A 21,312-nucleotide genomic window follows, 5' to 3' on the forward strand; every position below is an offset into this window, starting at 1 on the left:
GGCCTCTCCCACCCTTGATAAAAGGGGAAGGCCTCTCCCACCCTTGATAAAAGGGGAAGGCCTCTCCCAACCTTGATAAAAGGGGAAGATTTCTCCCACCCTTGATAAAAGGGGAAGGCCTCTCCCACCCTTAATAAAAGGGGAAGGCCTCTCCCACCCTTAATAAAAGGGGAAGGCCTCTCCAACCCTTGATAAAAGGGGAAGGCCTCTCCCACCCTTGATAAAAGGGGAAGGCCTCTCCCACCCTTGATAAAAGGGGAAGGCCTCTCCCACCCTTAATAAAAGGGGGGGCCTCTCCCACCCTTAATAAAAGGGGCAGGCCTCTCCCACCCTTGATAAAAGGGGAAGGCCTCTCCCACCCTTGATAAAAGGGGAAGGCCTCTCCCACCCTTGATAAAAGGGGAAGGCCTCTCCCACCCTTAATAAAAGGGAAGGCCTCTCCCACCCTTGATTAAAAGGGGAAGGCCTCTCCCACCCTTGATAAAAGGGGAAGGCCTCTCCCACCCTTGATAAAAGGGGAAGGCCTCTCCCACCCTTGATAAAAGGGGCAGGCCTCTCCCACCCTTTATAAAAGGGGAATTCCTCTCCCAACCTTGATAAAAGGGGGGGCCTCTCCCACCCTTGATAAAAGGGGAAGGCCTCTCCCACCCTTGATAAAAGGGGGGGCCTCTCCCACCCTTGATAAAAGGGGAAGGCCTCTCCCACCCTTGATAAAAGGGGAAGGCCTCTCCCACCCTTGATAAAAGGGGAAGGCCTCTCCCAACCTTGATAAAAGGGGAAGATTTCTCCCACCCTTGATAAAAGGGGAAGGCCTCTCCCACCCTTAATAAAAGGGGAAGGCCTCTCCCACCCTTAATAAAAGGGGAAGGCCTCTCAAACCCTTGATAAAAGGGGAAGGCCTCTCCCACCCTTGATAAAAGGGGAAGGCCTCTCCCACCCTTGATAAAAGGGGAAGGCCTCTCCCACCCTTAATAAAAGGGGGGGCCTCTCCCACCCTTAATAAAAGGGGCAGGCCTCTCCCACCCTTGATAAAAGGGGAAGGCCTCTCCCACCCTTGATAAAAGGGGAAGGCCTCTCCCACCCTTGATAAAAGGGGAAGGCCTCTCCCACCCTTAATAAAAGGGAAGGCCTCTCCCACCCTTGATAAAAGGGGAAGGCCTCTCCCACCCTTGATAAAAGGGGAAGGCCTCTCCCACCCTTGATAAAAGGGGAAGGCCTCTCCCACCCTTGATAAAAGGGGAAGGCCTCTCCCACCCTTGATAAAAAGGGAAGGCCTCTCCCACCCTTGATAAAAGGGGAAGGCCTCTCCCACCCTTGATAAAAGGGGAAGGCCTCTCCCACCCTTGATAAAAGGGGAAGGCCTCTCCCCCCCTTGATAAAAGGGGAAGGCCTCTCCCACCCTAGATAAAAAGGGAAGGCCTCTCCCACCCTTGATGAAAGGGGAAGGCCTCTCCCACCCTTGATAAAAGGGGAAGGCCTCTCCCACCCTTGATGAAAGGGGAAGGCCTCTCCCACCCTTGATAAAAGGGGAAGGCCTCTCCCACCCTTGATAAAAGGGGAAGGCCTCTCCCACCCTTGATAAAAGGGGAAGGCCTCTCCCACCCTTGATAAAAGGGGAAGGCCTCTCCCACCCTTGATAAAAGGGGAAGGCCTCTCCCACCCTTGATAAAAGGGGAAGGCCTCTCCCACCCTTTATAAAAGGGGCAGGCCTCTCCCACCCTTTATAAAAGGGGAATTCCTCTCCCAACCTTGATAAAAGGGGGGGCCTCTCCCACCCTTGATAAAAGGGGAAGGCCTCTCCCACCCTTGATAAAAGGGGAAGGCCTCTCCCAACCTTGATAAAAGGGGAAGGCCTCTCCCACCCTTGATAAAAGGGGAAGGCCTCTCCCACCCTTGATAAAAGGGGAAGGCCTCTCCCAACCTTGATAAAAGGGGAAGATTTCTCCCACCCTTGATAAAAGGGGAAGGCCTCTCCCACCCTTAATAAAAGGGGAAGGCCTCTCCCACCCTTTATAAAAGGGGCAGGCCTCTCCCACCCTTTATAAAAGGGGAATTCCTCTCCCAACCTTGATAAAAGGGGGGGCCTCTCCCACCCTTGATAAAAGGGGAAGGCCTCTCCCAACCTTGATAAAAGGGGAAGATTTCTCCCACCCTTGATAAAAGGGGAAGGCCTCTCCCACCCTTAATAAAAGGGGGGGCCTCTCCCACCCTTAATAAAAGGGGAAGGCCTCTCAAACCCTTGATAAAAGGGGAAGGCCTCTCCCACCCTTGATAAAAGGGGAAGGCCTCTCCCACCCTTGATAAAAGGGGAAGGCCTCTCCCACCCTTAATAAAAGGGGCAGGCCTCTCCCACCCTTAATAAAAGGGGAAGGCCTCTCCCACCCTTAATAAAAGGGGAAGGCCTCTCAAACCCTTGATAAAAGGGGAAGGCCTCTCAAACCCTTGATAAAAGGGGAAGGCCTCTCCCACCCTTGATAAAAGGGAAGGCCTCTCCCACCCTTGATAAAAGGGGGGGCCTCTCCCACACTTGATAAAAGGGGGGAGGCCTCTCCTACCCCCGATAAAATTGAGCTCACGGCGAATCCGCCACGGAGACCACTTTTATCTGAAAGAGGACTGTCCGCCTTTGAAGAGGATACCGGGGTCATGGTAGCTATCTGCTGCCATAACAACGATATTCCGGTCGGTCCGCAAGTGGTTAAAGCTGAACTCTGGGCACATCACCATATACATGAATGAATTTTACATGTGGGAGATGTTTTATAAAGGATTTGTATTTCTGACCATCCAGCTCTGAGATTTGCACAGCTCTGCTGCACAGCACAGCCATGTTGGTCTTTTTGTATGTTCTAGTTGAGTCGCTCTATGAGGAATGGTGAGCCTGAGCATTGTGTTGTCCATACTGAAGAGTGATCCCAATAACTAGGAATATTTCCACCTTGAGTAGAGCCCAGGAATCCATTTTTTCTCTGCTTAGGGGCCCCCAAGTATTTGGTAACCTATACCTGCAGCAGCCAATCAGATTTGCGCCCCGTCTTGTCAGTTAGGGGCCTGCTCTCTGTCAGACGTTCGGTAGCGGGCGAGCTGTCGGGTTGGGAAATGTCGGAGTGCTGAGGATAAACACAGCCGTGTGATCTGGATAATATTGGATATTGTGTATAGAGGAATTAGAGGAGACGGGAACACGGCTCCAGATGGGAGACGTTACCCAGATTTCATTTACAATAAACACATCTGTGATCTAAACTGCTCAGCCTCTGAATGGTGGTCCCTAACCAGTGGCTTGGGAGTCACATGTGGCTCTCATCCACTTTGAGTTTAGCTCCTGCTGCTCGTTAGTGGACTGAACCACATTTCCCTTAAATGGCCATTGTTTGTCGTCTGATTAACTTCAAAATGTATTTCCAATTAAACCCGATAATAATTACAGCAGGGTTGACAAATTTGCTTGGAATCTTGGAGCCAGCTAAAAAAGTTAGGAGCCAGAAAACGCGCCCCGTCCCGACGAGTTTGCGCGCAGAAGCGAACACATACATGAGCAGCGCCCGCATATGTAAACGGTGTTCAAACGCAATTTTGAAGCGTGACATGTTTGGTATGAATTTACTCGGCGTAACATTATCTTTCATAATATTAAAAAAAATGGGGATAACTTTACTGTTGTCTTATTTTTTAATTAAAAAAAGTGTAATTTTTTCCCAAAAAAGTGCGCTTGTAAGACCGCTGCGCAAATACGGCGTGACAGAAAGTATTGCAACGATCGCCATTTTATTCTCTAGGGTGTTAGGATAAAATATATATATAATGTTTGGGGGTTCTAATTGGAGGGAAGAAGATGGCAGTGAAAATAGTGAAAAATTACATTAGAATTGCTGTTTAACTTGTAATGCTTTACTTGTAATACCAACGGCTCACCACCAGATGGCACCAGCTCACTTCTGGTGGTAATAACTTGTAATACCAACGGCCACCTCCAGATGGCACCAGCTCACTTCTGGTGGTAATAATTTGTAATGCCAACGGCTCACCACCAGATGGCACCAGCTTTTTTTTTTTTGCCCACCTTCCAAGCCAAGTCGCCAGGACACTATTTCTAGACGCCATGGCGACCTGGCGCCCGGGATTTGTCGACCCCTGAATTACAGACCTTCATTATCATCTTATATAATCCCGTCCAGAGAAGGCAAGGGTGGCCTCTTCTGCTGCTCCAGCCCAAGCACCTCTGGGTAGCGGGGCGTAGTGTGGGGATGAAGAGTGACATGGGTGCTGGTGGATGTCATGGTTAGTGCTGTCATCACATGCCTAGAGGTGACAGAAGTTGCGGTTCACCAACGAGGAGGATAGACATGGGAAACAGGCTAGGGTCAGCAACAGCCTGGAGAGACTGTACTAATATGGAAAGGCAGGAACAGGCATGATCGGCAACAGCTGACGATACTGATATGGAAGGCGGAGGCAGGCTAGGTCAGCAACAGTCGGGGAAGACTGTTCTGATGTGAATGGCAGTGACAGGTCAGCAACAGCAGGGCAAGATGGTACTGATATGGAAGGCAGGGTTAGGTGTAGGTCAGAAACAGGTGGGTGGAAGCGGTATTGATATAGACGGCAGGGACAGGCCGGGTCAACAACAGCCGTGGAAGATGGTACTGATATGGAAGGTGGGGACAGGTCAGCAACATACGAAATATGGAATATGGAAGGCGTGGATGGGTCGGGTCAACAGCCAGGGTCAGCAACAGCCTGGAGAAAGGCGGGGATGGGCCGGGTCAACAGCATCTAGGGAAGACGGTACTGATATGAAAGACAGAGACAGGCCAGGTCAGCAATAGCCAGGGGGACTGTACTGATATGGAGGAGGGGACAAGCAGGGTCAGCAACAGTTGGGCAAGATGGTACTGATATGGAAGGCAGGGTCAGTAACAGCCAGTCAAGATGGTACCAATTTAGCAGGCAGGGACAAGCCCGATCAGCAAAAGCCAGGGGGAGGGCATGCTGATATGGAAGGTAGGGACTGACTGGGTCAGCAACAGCCCGATGAGACTGTACCATTATTGAAGACAGGGACTGACTGGGTCAGCAACAGCCCGATGAGACTGTACCAGCATGGAAGGCAGGGATAGGCTGGGTCAGCAACAGCCAGGGAAGATAGTACCGATATGGAAGGCAGGGACAAGCCGGGTCAGCAACAGTCGGGGGAGACAGTTATTATTGCATTTATTTTAACATTGCCGATATTTCGGCCTCTCATACTGGAGTTTATTTTTGGTATGTTTCAGTCTGCGGAGGACAAACCCAAGCAGAAGGCGGGGAAGGGTGCCAAGGCTAAGCCATCCAGTGCCAAGCGTTCAGCCAAAGGAAAAGGCAAAGGAAAGGTCCCCGAGACTCCTCCCCCTGTGAAGAAAGAGACCACCCTGATACGGCGGGGGGAGGAGGAGGACGCCAAAGCTTATATAGGTAAGGCTGCCCATGTCTGTGGAAAACAATACTAAAGAGGATCTCCTTCCAAAACATTGGCCCGGATTCAGAAAGCAATTGCGCCTGCGTAACCATAGTTACGCAGCGCAATTGCTGACTTGCGCCGGCGTAACGAGTTCTCCTGATTCAGAGAACTCGTTACGCGGACTGCAGCATAAAATCTGCGTGGCATAAGGCTCTTATGCCACGCAGATTTTAGGCTGCATTCTTGCGATGACCGCTAGGGGGCGCTTCCATTGTGGTCAGCGTATAGTATGCAAATTGCATACTTACGCCGATTCACAATGTTGCGCGCCCCCTGCGTACGCAAGTTACGTCGGTTGCGTACAGCATCTTTAGCGTAAGGCTGCCCATGCTAAAAGCAGGGGCAGCCAATGCTAAAGGATACCTGGCGTTCCCGCGTCGCGCCGTTCGAATTTGACGTCGTTTGCGTAAGTGATTCGTGAATGGCGCTGGACGCCGTTCACTTTGAAGCAAATGACGTCCTTGCGACGTCATTTGCCGCAATGCACGTCGGAAAAGTTTCCCGACGAGCTTGCGCTGTATGCTTGGCGCGGGAGCGCGCCTAATTTAAATGATTCCCGCCCCCCCGCGGGATCATTTACATTGCGCGCGCTTACGCCGGGCAATTTTGCCGGCGTGCCCTCGCAATTTACGGAGCAACTGCTCCGTGAATCGAGGGCAGCGCAAAATATTTGCGTGGGCGCAGGGCAAAATCGTTGCCCTGTGCCTCCGCAAATATAGCGCAAGTCGTACCTGAATCTGGGCCAATGATTGTGAAAGAAAAGGGGTGCACAGGTGTAGTTATACTTTGTTCCTGCAGGGTGGGGGACCAGTGCTGCGCAGTTCCCCCGGTTGATTTCCTCCTCTTGCTGCTTAGGCCGGTAGAAATTATGGGGCAGATTCACGTAGATCTGCGGCGGCGTAACGTATCTCATTTACGTTACACCGCCGCAAGATTTACGGGCAAGTGCTTGATTCACAAAGCACTTGCCTGTAAAACTTGCGGCGGCGTAGCGTAAATCCGTCCGGCGCAAGCCCGCCTAATTCAAATGGGGCGTGTATCATTTAAATTAGGCGTGTTCCCTGCTTTGCGCGAAATGACGTCGCACCAACGTCATTTTTTGAACTGCGACGTGCGTTACATCCTTTCCTATTCCCGGATGACTTGCGCAAAAAAAAAAAAAAAATTAAATTCGACGCGGGAACGACGGCCATACTTTAACATGGGACGTCTAAAGATAGGCCAACAAATAGCAGCTTTAACTTTACGCCGGAAAAAGCCGACTAGCAACGACGTAAGAGAATGCGACGAACGCGTGTACCGACGTGGATCGCCGTAAACAGCTCATTAGCATACCCGACGCGGAAAACGACGCGATCTCCACCCAGCGGGCGCCGAAGTATTACACCTAGGATCCGAAGGCGTACGAAGCCGTACGCCTGTCGGATCCTAGCCAAAAGCCGTCGTATCTTGGTTTGAGGATTCAAACTAAAGATACGACGCGGCAAATTTGAAAATACGCCGGAGTATCAGTAGATACTCCGGCGTATTTCTTCTGTGAATCTGCCCCTGTATACTTTGAGCTAGATTCACAGAACACTTACGCTGGCGTATCTACAGATACGCAGCGTAAGTGAACAGATGCGCCGTCGTATCTATGCGCCCTATTCTCTATACTAGATACGCCTGAATTCTGGCCTCATCCGACCGACGTAAGTCTCCAACGCCGTCGGATCTTGGGTGCATATTTACGCTGGCCGCTAGGGGCGCTTCCGTTGTTTTTAGGCGCCGAATATGTAAATGACCTACATACGCCTATTCACGAATGTACTTGCGCCCCGTCTCTGTAATCTACGCCGTTTACGTAAGGCGTACGTCCGTCGTAAAGTTATCCCTGCTATAGATGGCGCAACCCATGCTAAGGTATGGACGTCGGAACAGCCGTCCAATTTTTACGTCGTTTACGTAAGTCGTACGGGAATGGGGCTGGGCGTAGGTGACGTTTACGTCGAAAGCGTTCAGCCGTCGTATCTTAGGGAGTATACGTGACGTGATTCTGAGCACGCCCAGAAGCGATTCAGTTCGCATGCGCCGCGCTTTATAAGTTTTTCATTCATTCATTCATTCATGCGCGCGCATGCGCCGTTTGATCGGCCCTTCATTTACATGGGGTCACGGTTAATTTAAATGTAGCATGCCTACTTTGAATTAGGCGGGCTTACGCCGACCATATTACGCTACGCCGCCGCAACGTACGGGGCGAGTGCTTTGTGAATACTGCTGTGGGCTCTCTGCGCGCCATCGGCGTAGCGTATATTCGATACGCTACGGTGGCAAAACTTTGCGCCGAGCTACCTGAATCTAGCTCTTTGTTCCTGCAGGGTGGGGGTCCAGTGCTGCGCAGTTCCCCCGGTTGGTCAATTACACCAAAGCCCAACCAGATCCGATTCCTGATTCTGTGAGGAGTTTTGGCGCAGTGGTCGGTGTATGTCGCTCACGGAGCCGCCATGTTGTCTTTTTCCACAGATGATGAGCCAGACGACGGAGTCCAGCACTATATCATCGTACTCGGAGTCTACCAACCACAGATCCTCGTCCTGCTGGCCAATCTGGGCGTCCATGTGTCCAGCGTCATCAGGGTGTCGTCCCAGAACTACACCAGCCTGCCAGCGGATCCGGCACAGGAGGAGGCGGAGCCAGAAGGTAGATTATAATGAAGTCTTGTGGAGACGATTTTGGTAACCTTGTGAATGGGATCGATGCCGTAGGGAGGTCTGATGTGAAGAATGTGAAATCGATATACAATTGTGACCTTCCTTCCGTTATATTTATATATTGTTCAAAGCTTTATTACCCACACTTGGCATATGTGTCTGAGTGGCATAGGTCTCTGTGCTGGGTGCTCTGTGCCGGGACCACTGTGCCGGGACCTCTGTGCCGAGACCTCTGTGCCGGGACCTCTGTTCTGAGAGCTCTGTGCCGAGAGCTCTGTGCCGGGAGCTCTGTAGCTCTGTGCCAGGACCTTTGGAGCTCTGTGCCAGGACCTCTGGAGCTCTGTGTCGAGACCTCTGGATCTCTGTGTCGAGACCTCTGGATCTCTGTGTCGAGACCTCTGGAGCTCTGTGTCGAGACCTCTGGAGCTCTGTGTCGAGACCTCTGGAGCTCTGTGTCGAGACCTCTGGAGCTCTGTGTCGAGACCTCTGGAGCTCTGTGCCGAGACCTCTGGAGCTCTGTGCCGAGACCTCTGGAGCTCTGTGCCGAGACCTCTGGAGCTCTGTGCCGAGACCTCTGGAGCTCTGTGCCGAGACCTCTGGAGCTCTGTGCCGGGACCTCTGTGCTGAGATCTCTGGAGCTCTGTCCCAGGAACTCCTGTGCCGGGACCTCCTGTGCCGGGACCTCTGTGCCGAGAGCTCTGTGCCGAGAGCTCTGTGCCGAGAGCTCTGTGACGAGAGCTCTGTGACGAGAGCTCTGTGCCGAGAGCTCTGTGCTGAGATCTCTGTAGCTCTGTCCCAGGAACTCCTGTCCCGGGACCTCTGGAGCTCTGTGCCGAGACCTCTGGAGCTCTGTGCCGAGACCTCTGGAGCTCTGTGCCGAGAGCTCTGTGCCGGGACCTCTGTAGCTCTGTGCCAGGAACTCCTGTGCCAAGACCCCTGGAGCTCTGTGCCGAGACCTCTGGAGCTCTGTACCGAGACCTCTGGAGCTCTGTGCCGAGACCTCTGGAGCTCTGTACCGGGACCTCTGTGCTGAGATCTCTGTAGCTCTGTCCCAGGAACTCCTGTCCCGGGACCTCTGTGCCGAGAGCTCTATGACGAGAGCTCTGTGCCGGGACCTCTGTGACAGGAACTCTGTTCGGAGAGCTCTGTGCCGGGACCTCTGTGCCGAGACCTCTGTAGCTCTGTGCCGGGACCTCTGTGCCAGAAACTACTGTGCCGGGACCTGTGGAGCTCTGTGCCGAGACCTGTGGAGCTCTGTGCCGAGACCTCTGTGCCATGAACTCCTGTTCCCGGGACCTCTGTGCCGGGACCTCTGTGCCGAGACCTCTGTAGCTCTGTGCCGGGACCTCTGTGCCAGAAACTACTGTGCCGAGACCTCTGGAGCTCTGTGCCGAGACCTCTGGAGCTCTGTGCCGAGACCTCTGAAGCTCTGTGCCGAGACCTCTGAAGCTCTGTGTTGAGACCTCTGTGCTGAGGCCGACAGTGAAGCTTGGGATTGCAGGGCAGAAGAACATATTTAAAGAGGCGTTGGGAATGATCATCCTTCTATGTACAGTCAGGTGAAGAAAAACATCAAACAAGCTTAATAGCTCTTGCAGGGCGGCTTCTTTCGTCGGGCACCCAATAGCAGCTCAAAGATCCAAAATTAAATATAATATTTGTAAATAGGTCATAAAAGCAACCAACACATTTCGGGGGTCAACACCACCCCTTTCATCAGGGCTCAACACGAGATAAACACTAGATAAATCTTGGATGGACTCGGAGAAAACCATGATCGATATTAGAATCGATATTCAACGCTGATCAGCAATAGACTATAATACCGACTGTTACATTGTTACTCGATATTGAGAATTTAAAGTGTATGTAAACCCAAAATCAAAAATGTAATCTATTGCAACTTACTAGTTCTTGGTGTGGTGGCCGCATTCTTTTTTTTTTTCAATTTATTTCCTATGGGTAATCCTGCAAATAACACACTTCCTGTCCCTGGATGGCTACATCACTCCTCTACTGTATCTATGGAGGGAGCCATGGTTGTCACCTTCGGCTGTTCTCCTGATATAGACCCCAAACATGTCCGTATCTCTTCACCTCCATTACATGGGGGGTGCGGGGCGATTGGAAGATTGCGGAAGATCGCCAAGAAGGAAGATATTTTTTGCTGCGGCTCATAAGAAGTGTAAAGGACACGTCATTTATTTCTTCTTCGCCCTCCTTCTTCTTTCGTCCTCCTTCTTCTTTCTTCCTCCTTCTTCTTCTCCTTTTTTTTCTTCTCTGTAAAACCTTTATTTCTCCAGCTTTAGAGGCCGAGACAAAGAGGAGAATGTCTGTCACCAAATCCCTGGAAGTGTTCTGGAAGTACCTGGAACCAATCCTGGAAAGTGGGAAGAGCGGATCACCGTTATCTCAAATCGCACGACTGCAACACCTGGTGAAAGAGAACGTCCAACCCACAGACTGGACCAATACCGAGGAGCAGGTGAGTGGAGTTTGTGCTGACACCGGACTGACACCGGACTGACACCAGGCTGACACCAGGCTGACACCGCCATGCCCCCCCCCCTCTTCCCTTACCTCCCACCTTGCTTTCTTCACCTTCTTCCTCAATTTACCACCTCTCCTTTATGCCACCTCCTTCTGTCTTCCTCTTTTTCTCACTTCAAGCCTTTTCTTCCTTCCCTCCCTTTCTTACCACCCCCCATTTCTTCATCTCTCTCTCTCTGTCTCCCTCCCTCTTCTCTCTCCCTCTCTCTTCTCTCTCCCTCTCTCTTCTCTCTCTCTCTCTCTTCTCTCTCTCTCTCTCTTCTCTCTCCCTCTCTCTTCTCTCTCTCTCTCTCTCTCTCTCTCTCTCTCTCTCTCTCCCTACCTCTTCTCTCTCCCTACCTCTTCTCTCTCCCTCTCTCTTCTCTCTCTCTCTCTCTCTCTCTCTCTCCCTCTCTCTTCTCTCTCTCTCCCTCCCTCTTCTCTCTCTCCCTCCCTCTTCTCTCTCTCCCTCGTCTCTCTCACTCTCCCTCTCTCTTCTCTCTCCCTCCCTCTTCTCTCTCTCTCCCCCCTCTCTCTTCTCTCTCCCTCCCTCGTCTCTCTCCCTCCCTCGTCTCTCTCCCTCCCTCTTCTCTCTCTTCTTCCTTCTTCCCTCTCTCTTTTCCTTCTTCCCTCTCTCTCTCCCTTCTTCCCTCTCTCTCTCCCTTCTTCTCTCTCTCTCTCTCTCTCTCTCTCTCTCTCTCTCTTTCTTCTTCCCTCTCTCTCTCTCTCTTTCTTCTTCTCTCTCTCTTTCTTCTTCTCTCTCTCTTTCTTCTTCCCTCTCTCTCTCTTTCTTCTTCCCCTCTCTCTCTTTCTTCTTCCCCCTCTCTCTCTCTCTCTCTCTCTCTCTCTCTCTCTCTCTCTCTTTCTTCTTCTCTCTCTCTTTCTTCTTCTCTCTCTCTTTCTTCTTCTCTCTCTCTCTTTCTTCTTCTCTCTCTCTCTTTCTTCTTCCCCCCCTCTCTCTCTCTCTCTCTCTCTCTCTCTCTCTCTCTCTCTCTCTCTCTCTCTCTCTCTCTCTCTCTCTTTCTTCTTCTCTCTCTCTTTCTTCTTCTCTCTCTCTCTTTCTCTCTCTCTTTCTTCTTCCCGCTCTCTCTTTCTTCTTCCCTCTCTCTCTCTTTCTTCTTCCCGCTCTCTCTTTCTTCTTCCCTCTCTCTCTCTTTCTTCTTCCCGCTCTCTCTTTCTTCTTCCCCCTCTCTCTCTCTCTTTCTTCTTCCCGCTCTCTCTTTCTTCTTCCCTCTCTCTCTCTTTCTTCTTCTCTCTCTCTCTCTCTCTCTCTCTCTCTTCTTCCCTCTCTCTCTCTCTCTCTTCTTCCCTCTCTCTCTCTCTTTCTTCTTCCCTCTCTCTTTTTCTTCTTCCCTATCTCTCTCTTTCTTCTTCCCTCTCTCTCTTTCTTCTTCTCTCTCTCTCTCTTTCTTCTTCCCTCTCTCTCTCTCTTTCTTCTTCTCTCTCTCTCTCTCTCTCTCTCTTTCTTCTTCCCTCTCTCTCTCTTTCTTCTTCCCTCTCTCTCTTTCTTCTTCCCTCTCTCTCTCTTTCTTCTTCCTTCTCTTTTTTCCTCTTCCCTCTCTCTTCCCTCTCTCTTCCCTCTCTTCCTCCACACCTTCCTCCCTCTTTTTCTCTCTCTCTCCCTCTTCCCGCTCTTTCCCTGTTACTGTTCTCTCCCCCGATTCTCTCTCTACCCCCTCTCTCCCCCCATCCCCCTCTCTTTCTCTTTTCCACTCTCTTCCTCTCCCCTTGCTCTCTCTTCCCTATTTACCTTCCTTCTTCCCTCTTTCTCTTCCTTCCTTCCTCCCTCTCTCTCCTTTCTTCCCTCTCTCTCCTCCTCTTCCCTCTCTCTCTCTCTCCTCCTCTTCCCTCTCTCTCTCTCTCCTCCTCTTCCCTCTCTCTCTCTCCTCCTCTTCCCTCTCTCTCCTCCTCTTCCCTCTCTCTCTCTCTCTCTCTCTCTCTCTCTCCTCCTCTTCCCTCTCTCTCTCTCTCCTCCTCTTCCCTCTCTCTCTCTCTCCTCCTCTTCCCTCTCTCTCTCTCCTCCTCTTCCCTCTCTCTCCTCCTCTTCCCTCTCTCTCTCTCTCTCTCTCTCTCTCTCCTCCTCTTCCCTCTCTCTCTCTCTCTCTCCTCCTCTTCCCTCTCTCTCTCTCCTCCTCTTCCCTCTCTCTCTCTCCTCCTCTTCCCTCTCTCCCCTCTCTTCCCTCTCTCCCCTCTCTTCCTCTCTCCCTCCACACCTTCCTTCCTCCCTCTCTTTCTCTCTCCCTCTTACCGCTCTTTCCCTGTTCCCGTTCTCTCCCCCTCTTCTCTCTCTACTCCCTCTCTCCCCCCCTCCCCCCTCTTTCTCTCTCTCACTCTGCCTCTCTATTCCTCTTCCCTCACTCTCTCTCTCTTCCCTCTTTCTATTCCTTTTTCCCCCTCTCTCCTCCTCTTCCCTCTCTTCCTCCCTCCCTCCCTCCCTCCCTCCCTCCACCTCTCTCTCTCTCTCCCTCCCTTCCTCCCTCCACCTCTCTCTCTCTCCCCCTTCTTCCCTCTCTTTCTCTCTCCCTCTCCCCCCCTCTCTCTCTTCCCCTTGTCCCTCTTCCCTATCTTCCCCCCTCATTGTTCCCTCTCTCTTTCCCTCTCCCCTCTCCCCTCTCCCTCCCTCTTCCCTCCTTGTCCCCACCCTCCTCCTCCCTCCGTTATTTATCACCTTCATTATCTCCTTCATCTCCTTTATTATGACTTTTAATATCACTTTATTATGACATTTATTCTCTCCTTTTCTATGCGGCTCATTCTTGTAGATGAAATATTCCTCGGCGGTGTTTGAGAGCGTCGCCTGTCTGATGTACGATTGCCTGGACTGGAGGAGACAACACCAGCAGTACCTGGATAATATGCAGATCATCCGCGTCCCGGCCGTGCAGAAGGAGAAGGCTGCGGAGAGACCGCCCTCCGTGCCAGAGGTGAGTCACATGGCATCCTCGCTGTGGGAGTGTCCTTTGCTATGTGTCACTGCTCCGCCCACCACTGGAAAGGATCTCTCTGTTACCAAAATACAGTGACACACACATAACTCTATGAATAATTCTCCAACTTTTATCAAGTTGCATTCTTTCTTAAAGAGACATAATACTGTGTTACCCCCCCCCCCGAAAATAGGCCCTATCCTGAAAATAAGCCCTACCCTGAAAATAAGCCCTAACCCCGAAGATAAGCCCTACCTTAAAAATAAGGTCTACTCCGAAAGTAAGCCCTACCCTGAAGATAAGCCCTACCCTGAAAATAAGCCCTACCCCAAAGATACGCCCTACCCCGAAGATACGCCCTACCCCGAAGATAAGCCCTACCCTGAAAATAAGGTCTACCCAGTAAATAAGCCCTACCCCCAAAAACAAGCCCTCGTTTAAAGTGCTGGTATCCACTCCGTTGCAGTAGTGTATAGTGTAGACTGTGTGATCCAACAGTACCTTCGGAATAGCGCCGCCCAGCGATCAGCCGCACCTCCCCCTCTCCTCCCAGCTGTCAGCAGGGCAGGGCATTTAGCATGGAGCGGGGAGGAGAGGTCAGGCTGGCTAAGGAAGCAGTGGGCAGAGGAAGTGTCAGGCCAATCGTTAGTGGAGACCTAAAGCAGCCAGTGACAGCTGAATCTCAGTTAGGAGTGTGCACAGCTGCACGCTCCTAGTAGGGAAAGGAATATGAATTTAGATTCTATATGTGAATTAAGAAGGTGTTCTGTACTATATACAGAATACAGAGGCAGGTAAAAAAAATCCTCCTACATAAGTTGCACCTGTTTATCTGCGGTCTTCTCTTATTTACACCCATACAAAGTCCAGGATTTATAATGCTTGTCTGGGCTGCTGGAAAAAAAAAGGGGACGGGGAGCAGAAGTTACACTCTGCATAGCTCAGTGATGAGAGCTCTGGAAGCTGATTAGAGGGAAGGGGCCGCCCCCCCCCCCGCCTTTTCACACAGCACATAGGAACAGAGCTGAGGCTGTCAATCACAGGCTGTGTGCTGGAGATCCCTCCTCTGTCACTTTTTATCTCTTGGTGTCAGGAAAATTTGGTCAGAAGTGATTCATGCAGATAGCAGAGGCAACAGGCAGAAATGACACTTAGTGCTCTGGATTGAGACAAGTACACACTATAGAGGGATGTGCTTTGTTCATATTTCATGTATATATTTAATCATAATTTAGTATTTTCTGTCTTTGGCTTGTTAGGTTCCGGCTGCAGCGATACCATCCAGTCCGACAGGGAAAAGGAAAGGACAAGCGGATGAGGTTCATGCGGCATCCGCGCCGACAACCCCGACACAGCGTGAGTATGGGGAGGGGGAGGGGACTAGCGGCATGGTGGCTCTGACATCACTCACCTACAACACACGCTTCTGCACATACTCAGATACATCGGATTTGGAATGAAAGTACCTGAATGTCCCATGGTAAACATGTGCAGTTCGTTTATTGCCAAATTTGACAAATTCGTTAATTCGGAAATATTACAATTTTGGAAATTCAAAATTTAGGAAATTCAAAATTTTGTAAAATTAAGTTTCGTAAAATTAGAATTTTCGTCAAATTAGAATTTTCGTCAAATTAAAATTTTCGTCAAATTAAAATTTTCGTCAAATTAAAATTTTCGTAAAAAATTTAATTTTTGAAACTCAAAAATTTTGATTTTTGGAAATTCGAAAATTAGACATTTCGAAAATTTTAAAATTTCGAAAATTTTCAAATTCAACATTTTCGGCAATTCGGAAATCCGAAAATAAGAATGAAAATCCGAAAATAGGAACGAAAACCCGAAAATTCTAAAATCTGAAACAATAACTAACTGATAATAACTTGACTATTACGAACTATTAAGTTATAGGTATTGGAATTTCCTTTCAAATTTGGCTGTTAGTGAACGTAACGAATATGAATTTATCCAAAGTTCCGAATTATCCAAAATAACAATCACTCACCTACAACACACGCACATACTCGGATACATCGGATTTGGATTGAAAGTACCTGAATGCCCCATGGTAAACATGTGCAGTTCGTTTTATTGCCAAATTCGTTTTTTTAACTAATTTTGACAAATTCGTTAATTCGGAAATATTAAAATTTTCGAAGTTTGGAAATTTAGAATTTTCGAATTTCCGAAATACAAAATTTTGGAAATTCTAAATTTTGTAAAATTTAAATTTTCGGAAAATTTTAATTTTGTAAAATTGTAATTTTGTAAATTGTATTTTTGTAAAATTTAAATTTTCGGAAAATTTTAATTTTGGAAATTCAAAAATTTGGAATTTCGGAAATCCAAAAATTAGAAATTTCGGAAATTTTCACATTTCGAAAATTTTCAAATTTTAAAAATTTGAGAATTTGGAAATTAGAAAATTCGTCATTTTCGGGAATTCGTTAATTCCGAAAATAAGAATGAAAATCCGAAAATAGGAACGAAAACCCAAAAATTCTAAAATCTGAAATAATAACTAACTGATAATAACTTGAATATTATGAGCTATTAAAATTATGGGTATTGGAATTTCCTTTCAAATTTGGCTGTTAGTGAATGTAAGAAATACGAATTTATCCAAAGTTCCGAATTATCCAAAATAACAATCACTCACCTACAACAAATGCTTCTGCACATACTCGGATAAATCGGATTTGGATTGAAAGTACCTGAATGCCCCATGGTAAACATGTGCAGTTCGTTTTATTGCCAAATTCGCTTTTTAAAGAATTTTAACAAATTCGTTAATTCGGAAATATAAAAATTTTCGACATTTCGGAAATCAAAATTCTGTAAAATTTTAATTTTCGGAAAATTTAAATTTAAATTTTCGGAAAATTTACATTTTCGGAACATGTACATGTTCGGAAAATTTACATTTTCAGAAATTCAAAAATGTGGAATTTCGGAAATTCAAAAATGTGGAATTTCGGAAATTTAAATTTCAAATATTAGAAAATTCGGAAATTTGATAAATTTGACATTTTCGGGAATTCGGAAATCCGAAAATAAGAATGAAAATCCGAAAATAGAAACGAAAACCTGAAAATTCTAAAATCTGAAATAATAACTAACTAATAATAACTTGAATATTACAAACTATTAAATTATAGGTATTGGAATTTCCTTTCAAATTTGGCTGTTCGTGAACGCAAGGAATACGAATTTATCCAAAGTTCCGAATTATCCAAAATAACGAATGCCGTATCTAAACGAACAGAACGTAACAAATTAATAATAATAAATAACAATAATAATAGTAATAAAAACGCATTATTATTATTTGTTGTTAATTTGTTCTGTTCCATTTGTTTAGATACTGAATTTGTTATTTTGGATAAATTCGTATTCCTAATATTCAGCCAAATTTGAAAGGCAACTAGAAAATGCATTCCCTGAGGAAAATGCGAGTGGGAATGCTGAATAGCTGAATTGCTGAGCCCGCACAAAAGCCATTCACCATAACCACTACACTATCTTTAGGACATACAAGCAGTGTTCCTTCAGTACTTATAAAGCCTAATATCACACAGCTCCTTTCTCTATCTGCAATATAGAGAGTGTCCTGACTTGCCTGGTCGCCCCTCCCCCCTCTTTCTCCACATGAGGTGGGGGAGGAGGACTGCACTGAGGTAAGGAAAGCTGTTTAGGGAATCAAAATACCATTAGAAACGCTTTCATCCACACACAAAATCAGTTATCGAAGCCTTCAAACAAAACGTAATAAATCCACAACCGTACATGCGATCGATACATCGACTTCACCGTTTGAAAGACACAGCCCTTGTGAACGCATCGATATGAAATTTATGTTGATAAACTTAAAAATGTGGCCATGTCAGCGATTTAGAAAAGAGCATCTTTGTGTGTTTTGCAGAAACATTTTTTAGACTTTTTAACATGACTCTTGTCCTTTAGAAGCTCCTGGAACTAAAACTAAAATACGTATCACAAAACTGATCACATTGCCTGAAACCAGACAAGCATACCTACGTTTTGATATATAAATTGTGTATGACAAGTAGATCTTGTGGGCGTGAGAGCAATTTGTTCCCCCTTTTTTTAAAGATAATATTTTTTGTGGATGATCTGCACTCTAAAGGTCACATGACACACTCTAAACCTGCTCCATAGGATTACATTATAACCGATAAAATATCACTAAACGTAAATTGCGTTTTCACAAAAACCGTATAAGATATCAATCTAAAAAGTCATGTTTGGATAGCTGAATATTTTGTGACCGCTTTAAAGTTTGTTTGGTGTCTGTAAGTGAAAGTATGAAGGAGCTGAAACTTTTGGCAGAACGTGTGTTTTGAAGCAGGAAAAAGGATGTTCTCATTGACTTCAATGTTAAAAAAAAGTGTCTAAAAGCTTAATATTTTAAAAAGTATAAATAGTACAAAAAAACTTGAAGAAGTCCCATCGTTAGCTGAACGAGACAAACATTTTAATAGTTGAATGGTCTCAATAGCTCAAAGTATGCAGAAGTTACGCAGAGCCAAAAAACGTACGGAATAAAGGATAAGAATAAAAAGAACTAGAAAATGCATTCCCTGAGGAAAATGCGAGTGGGAATGCTGAATTGCTGAGCCCGCACCAAAGCCATTCACCATAACCACTACACTATCTTTAGGACACACAGCTCCTTTCTCTATCTGCAAAGTAGAGAGTATGCTGACTTCCTGGTCGCCCCTCCCCCCTCAGGAGGTTTCCCCTCCCCCCCAGGTCAGTGAGGAGGAATATTGCACTGAGGTAGAAAGCTATTTATGGAAAGAAATTCCATTACAAACGCCTTTTAATTCACAGACCAATACATTAATTATGCCTCCAAACAAAACGTAATAAATCCACAACCGTACATGCGATCGATACAGCGACTTCACCGTTTGAAAGACACGGCCCTTGTGAACGCATCGATATGAAATTTATGTTGATAAACTTAAAATTGTGGCCATGCCAGCGATTTAGAAAAGAGCGTCTTTGTGTGTTTTGCAGGAAAATTTTAAAATTTTTTAACATGGACGGTCAATGAGAGTGGTTTTGTCGCTCTTGTCCTTTAGAAGCTCCTGGAACTAAAACTAAAATACGTATCACAAAACTGATCACATTGCCTGAAACCAGACAAGCATACCTACGTTTTGATATATAAATTGTGTATGACAAGTAGATCTTGTGGGCGTGAGAGCAATTTGTTCGCCCTTTTTTTAAAGATAATTTTTGTTTTCAAAGATCTCCACTCTAAAGGTCACATGACACACTCTAAATCCCTTCCATAGGGTTACATTATAACCGATTCCATTTTCTGAAAAAATCGCTAAACGTAAATTGCGTTTTCACAAAAACCGTAAAAGATATCAATCTGAAAAGTCATGTTTGGATAGCTGAATATTTTGTGACCGCTTTAAAGTTTGTTTGGTGTCTGTAAGTGAAAGTATGAAGGAGCTGAAACTTTTGGCAGAACGTGTGTTTTGAAGCAGGAAAAAGGATGTTCTCATTGACTTCAATGTTAAAAAAAAGTGTCTAAAAGCTTAATATTTTAAAAAGTATAAATAGTACAAAAAAACTTGAAGAAGTCCCATCATTAGCTGAATGAGACGAACATTTTAAAAGTTAAATGGTCTCAATAGCTGAAAGTATGCAGAAGTTACGCAGAGCCAAAAAACGTACGGAATAAAATTAAGAAGAAGAATAATAAAAAACGAATATCAATACTGGGAATGCTTATTAAAGCATTCCCACTAACTAGAAAATGCATTCCCTGAGGAAAATGCGAGTGGGAATGCTGAATTGCTGAGCCCGCACCAAAGCCATTCACCATAACCACTACACTATCTTTAGGACACACAGCTCCTTTCTCTATCTGCAAAGTAGAGAGTATGCTGACTTCCTGGTCGCCCCTCCCCCCTCAAGAGGTTTCCCCTCCCCCCAGGTCAGTGAGGAGGAATATTGCACTGAGGTAAGGAAAGCTATTTATGGAAAGAAATTCCATTACAAACGCCTTTTAATTCACAGACCAATACATTAATTACGCCTCCAAACAAAACGTAATAAATCCACAACCGTACATGCGATCGATACAGCGACTTCACCGTTTGAAAGACGCGGCCCTTGTGAACGCATCGATATGAAATTTATGTTGATAAACTTAAAATTGTGGCCATGCCAGCGATTTAGAAAAGAGCGTCTTTGTGTGTTTTGCAGGAAAATTTTTAAAATTTTTAACATGGACGGTCAATGAGAGTGGTTTTGTCACTCTTGTCCTTTAGAAGCTCCTGGAACTAAAACTAAAATACGTATCACAAAACTGATCACATTGCCTGAAACCAGACAAGCATACCTACGTTTTGATATATAAATTGTGTATGACAAGTAGATCTTGTGGGCGTGAGAGCAATTTGTTCGCCCTTTTTTTAAAGATAATTTTTGTTTTCAAAGATCTCCACTGTAAAGGTCACATGACACACTCTAAATCCCTTCCATAGGGTTACATTATAACCGATTCCATTTTCTGAAAAAATCGCTAAACGTAAATTGCGTTTTCACAAAAACCGTAAAAGATATCAATCTGAAAAGTCATGTTTGGATAGCTGAATATTTTGTGACCGCTTTAAAGTTTGTTTGGTGTCTGTAAGTGAAAGTATGAAGGAGCTGAAACTTTTGGCAGAACGTGTGTTTTGAAGCAGGAAAAAGGATGTTCTCATTGACTTCAATGTTAAAAAAAAGTGTCTAAAAGCTTAATATTTTAAAAAGTATAAATAGTACAAAAAAACTTGAAGAAGTCCCATCGTTAGCTGAACGAGATGAACATTTTAAAAGTTGAATGGTCTCAATAGCTCAAAGTATGCAGAAGTTACGCAGAGCCAAAAAACGTACGGAATAATAAAATTAAAATTAAAATTAAAACTAGAAAATGCATTCCCTGAGGAAAATGCGAGTGGGAATGCTGAATTGCTGAGCCCGCACCAAAGCCATTCACCATAACCACTACACTATCTTTAGGACACACAGCTCCTTTCTCTATCTGCAAAGTAGAGAGTATGCTGACTTCCTGGTCGCCCCTCCCCCCTCAAGAGGTTTCCCCTCCCCCCAGGTCAGTGAGGAGGAATATTGCACTGAGGTAGAAAGCTATTTATGGAAAGAAATTCCATTACAAACGCCTTTTAATTCACAGACCAATACATTAATTACGCCTCCAAACAAAACGTAATAAATCCACAACCGTACATGCGATCGATACAGCGACTTCACCGTTTGAAAGACACGGCCCTTGTGAACGCATCGATATGAAATTTATGTTGATAAACTTAAAATTGTGGCCATGCCAGCGATTTAGAAAAGAGCGTCTTTGTGTGTTTTGCAGGAAAATTTTAATTTTTTTTAACATGGACGGTCAATGAGAGTGGTTTTGTCACTCTTGTCCTTTAGAAGCTCCTGGAACTAAAACTAAAATACGTATCACAAAACTGATCACATTGCCTGAAACCAGACAAGCATACCTACGTTTTGATATATAAATTGTGTATGACAAGTAGATCTTGTGGGCGTGAGAGCAATTTGTTCGCCCTTTTTTTAAAGATAATTTTTGTTTTCAAAGATCTCCACTGTAAAGGTCACA

At 46.4% G+C, this 21,312-nt stretch overlaps 1 protein-coding gene across 1 annotated transcript in view; it reads left to right on the plus strand.

The window, feature by feature from the left end:
- The window catches only part of SPAG17 (sperm associated antigen 17), a 229,726-nt gene that overhangs the window by 52,841 nt on the left and 155,573 nt on the right, over window positions 1-21,312 (plus strand). Inside the window, exons 5-9 of the mRNA XM_040339490.1 lie at window positions 5,277-5,454; window positions 8,006-8,182; window positions 10,497-10,678; window positions 13,485-13,646; window positions 14,909-15,005. Of these exons, the coding sequence (XP_040195424.1) occupies window positions 5,277-5,454; window positions 8,006-8,182; window positions 10,497-10,678; window positions 13,485-13,646; window positions 14,909-15,005 (796 nt within the window). The remainder of the gene's footprint in view (window positions 1-5,276; window positions 5,455-8,005; window positions 8,183-10,496; window positions 10,679-13,484; window positions 13,647-14,908; window positions 15,006-21,312) is intronic.

This window comes from Rana temporaria, chromosome 2, assembly GCF_905171775.1.
Source record: "Rana temporaria chromosome 2, aRanTem1.1, whole genome shotgun sequence".
NCBI classification, from domain to species: domain Eukaryota; kingdom Metazoa; phylum Chordata; class Amphibia; order Anura; family Ranidae; genus Rana; species Rana temporaria.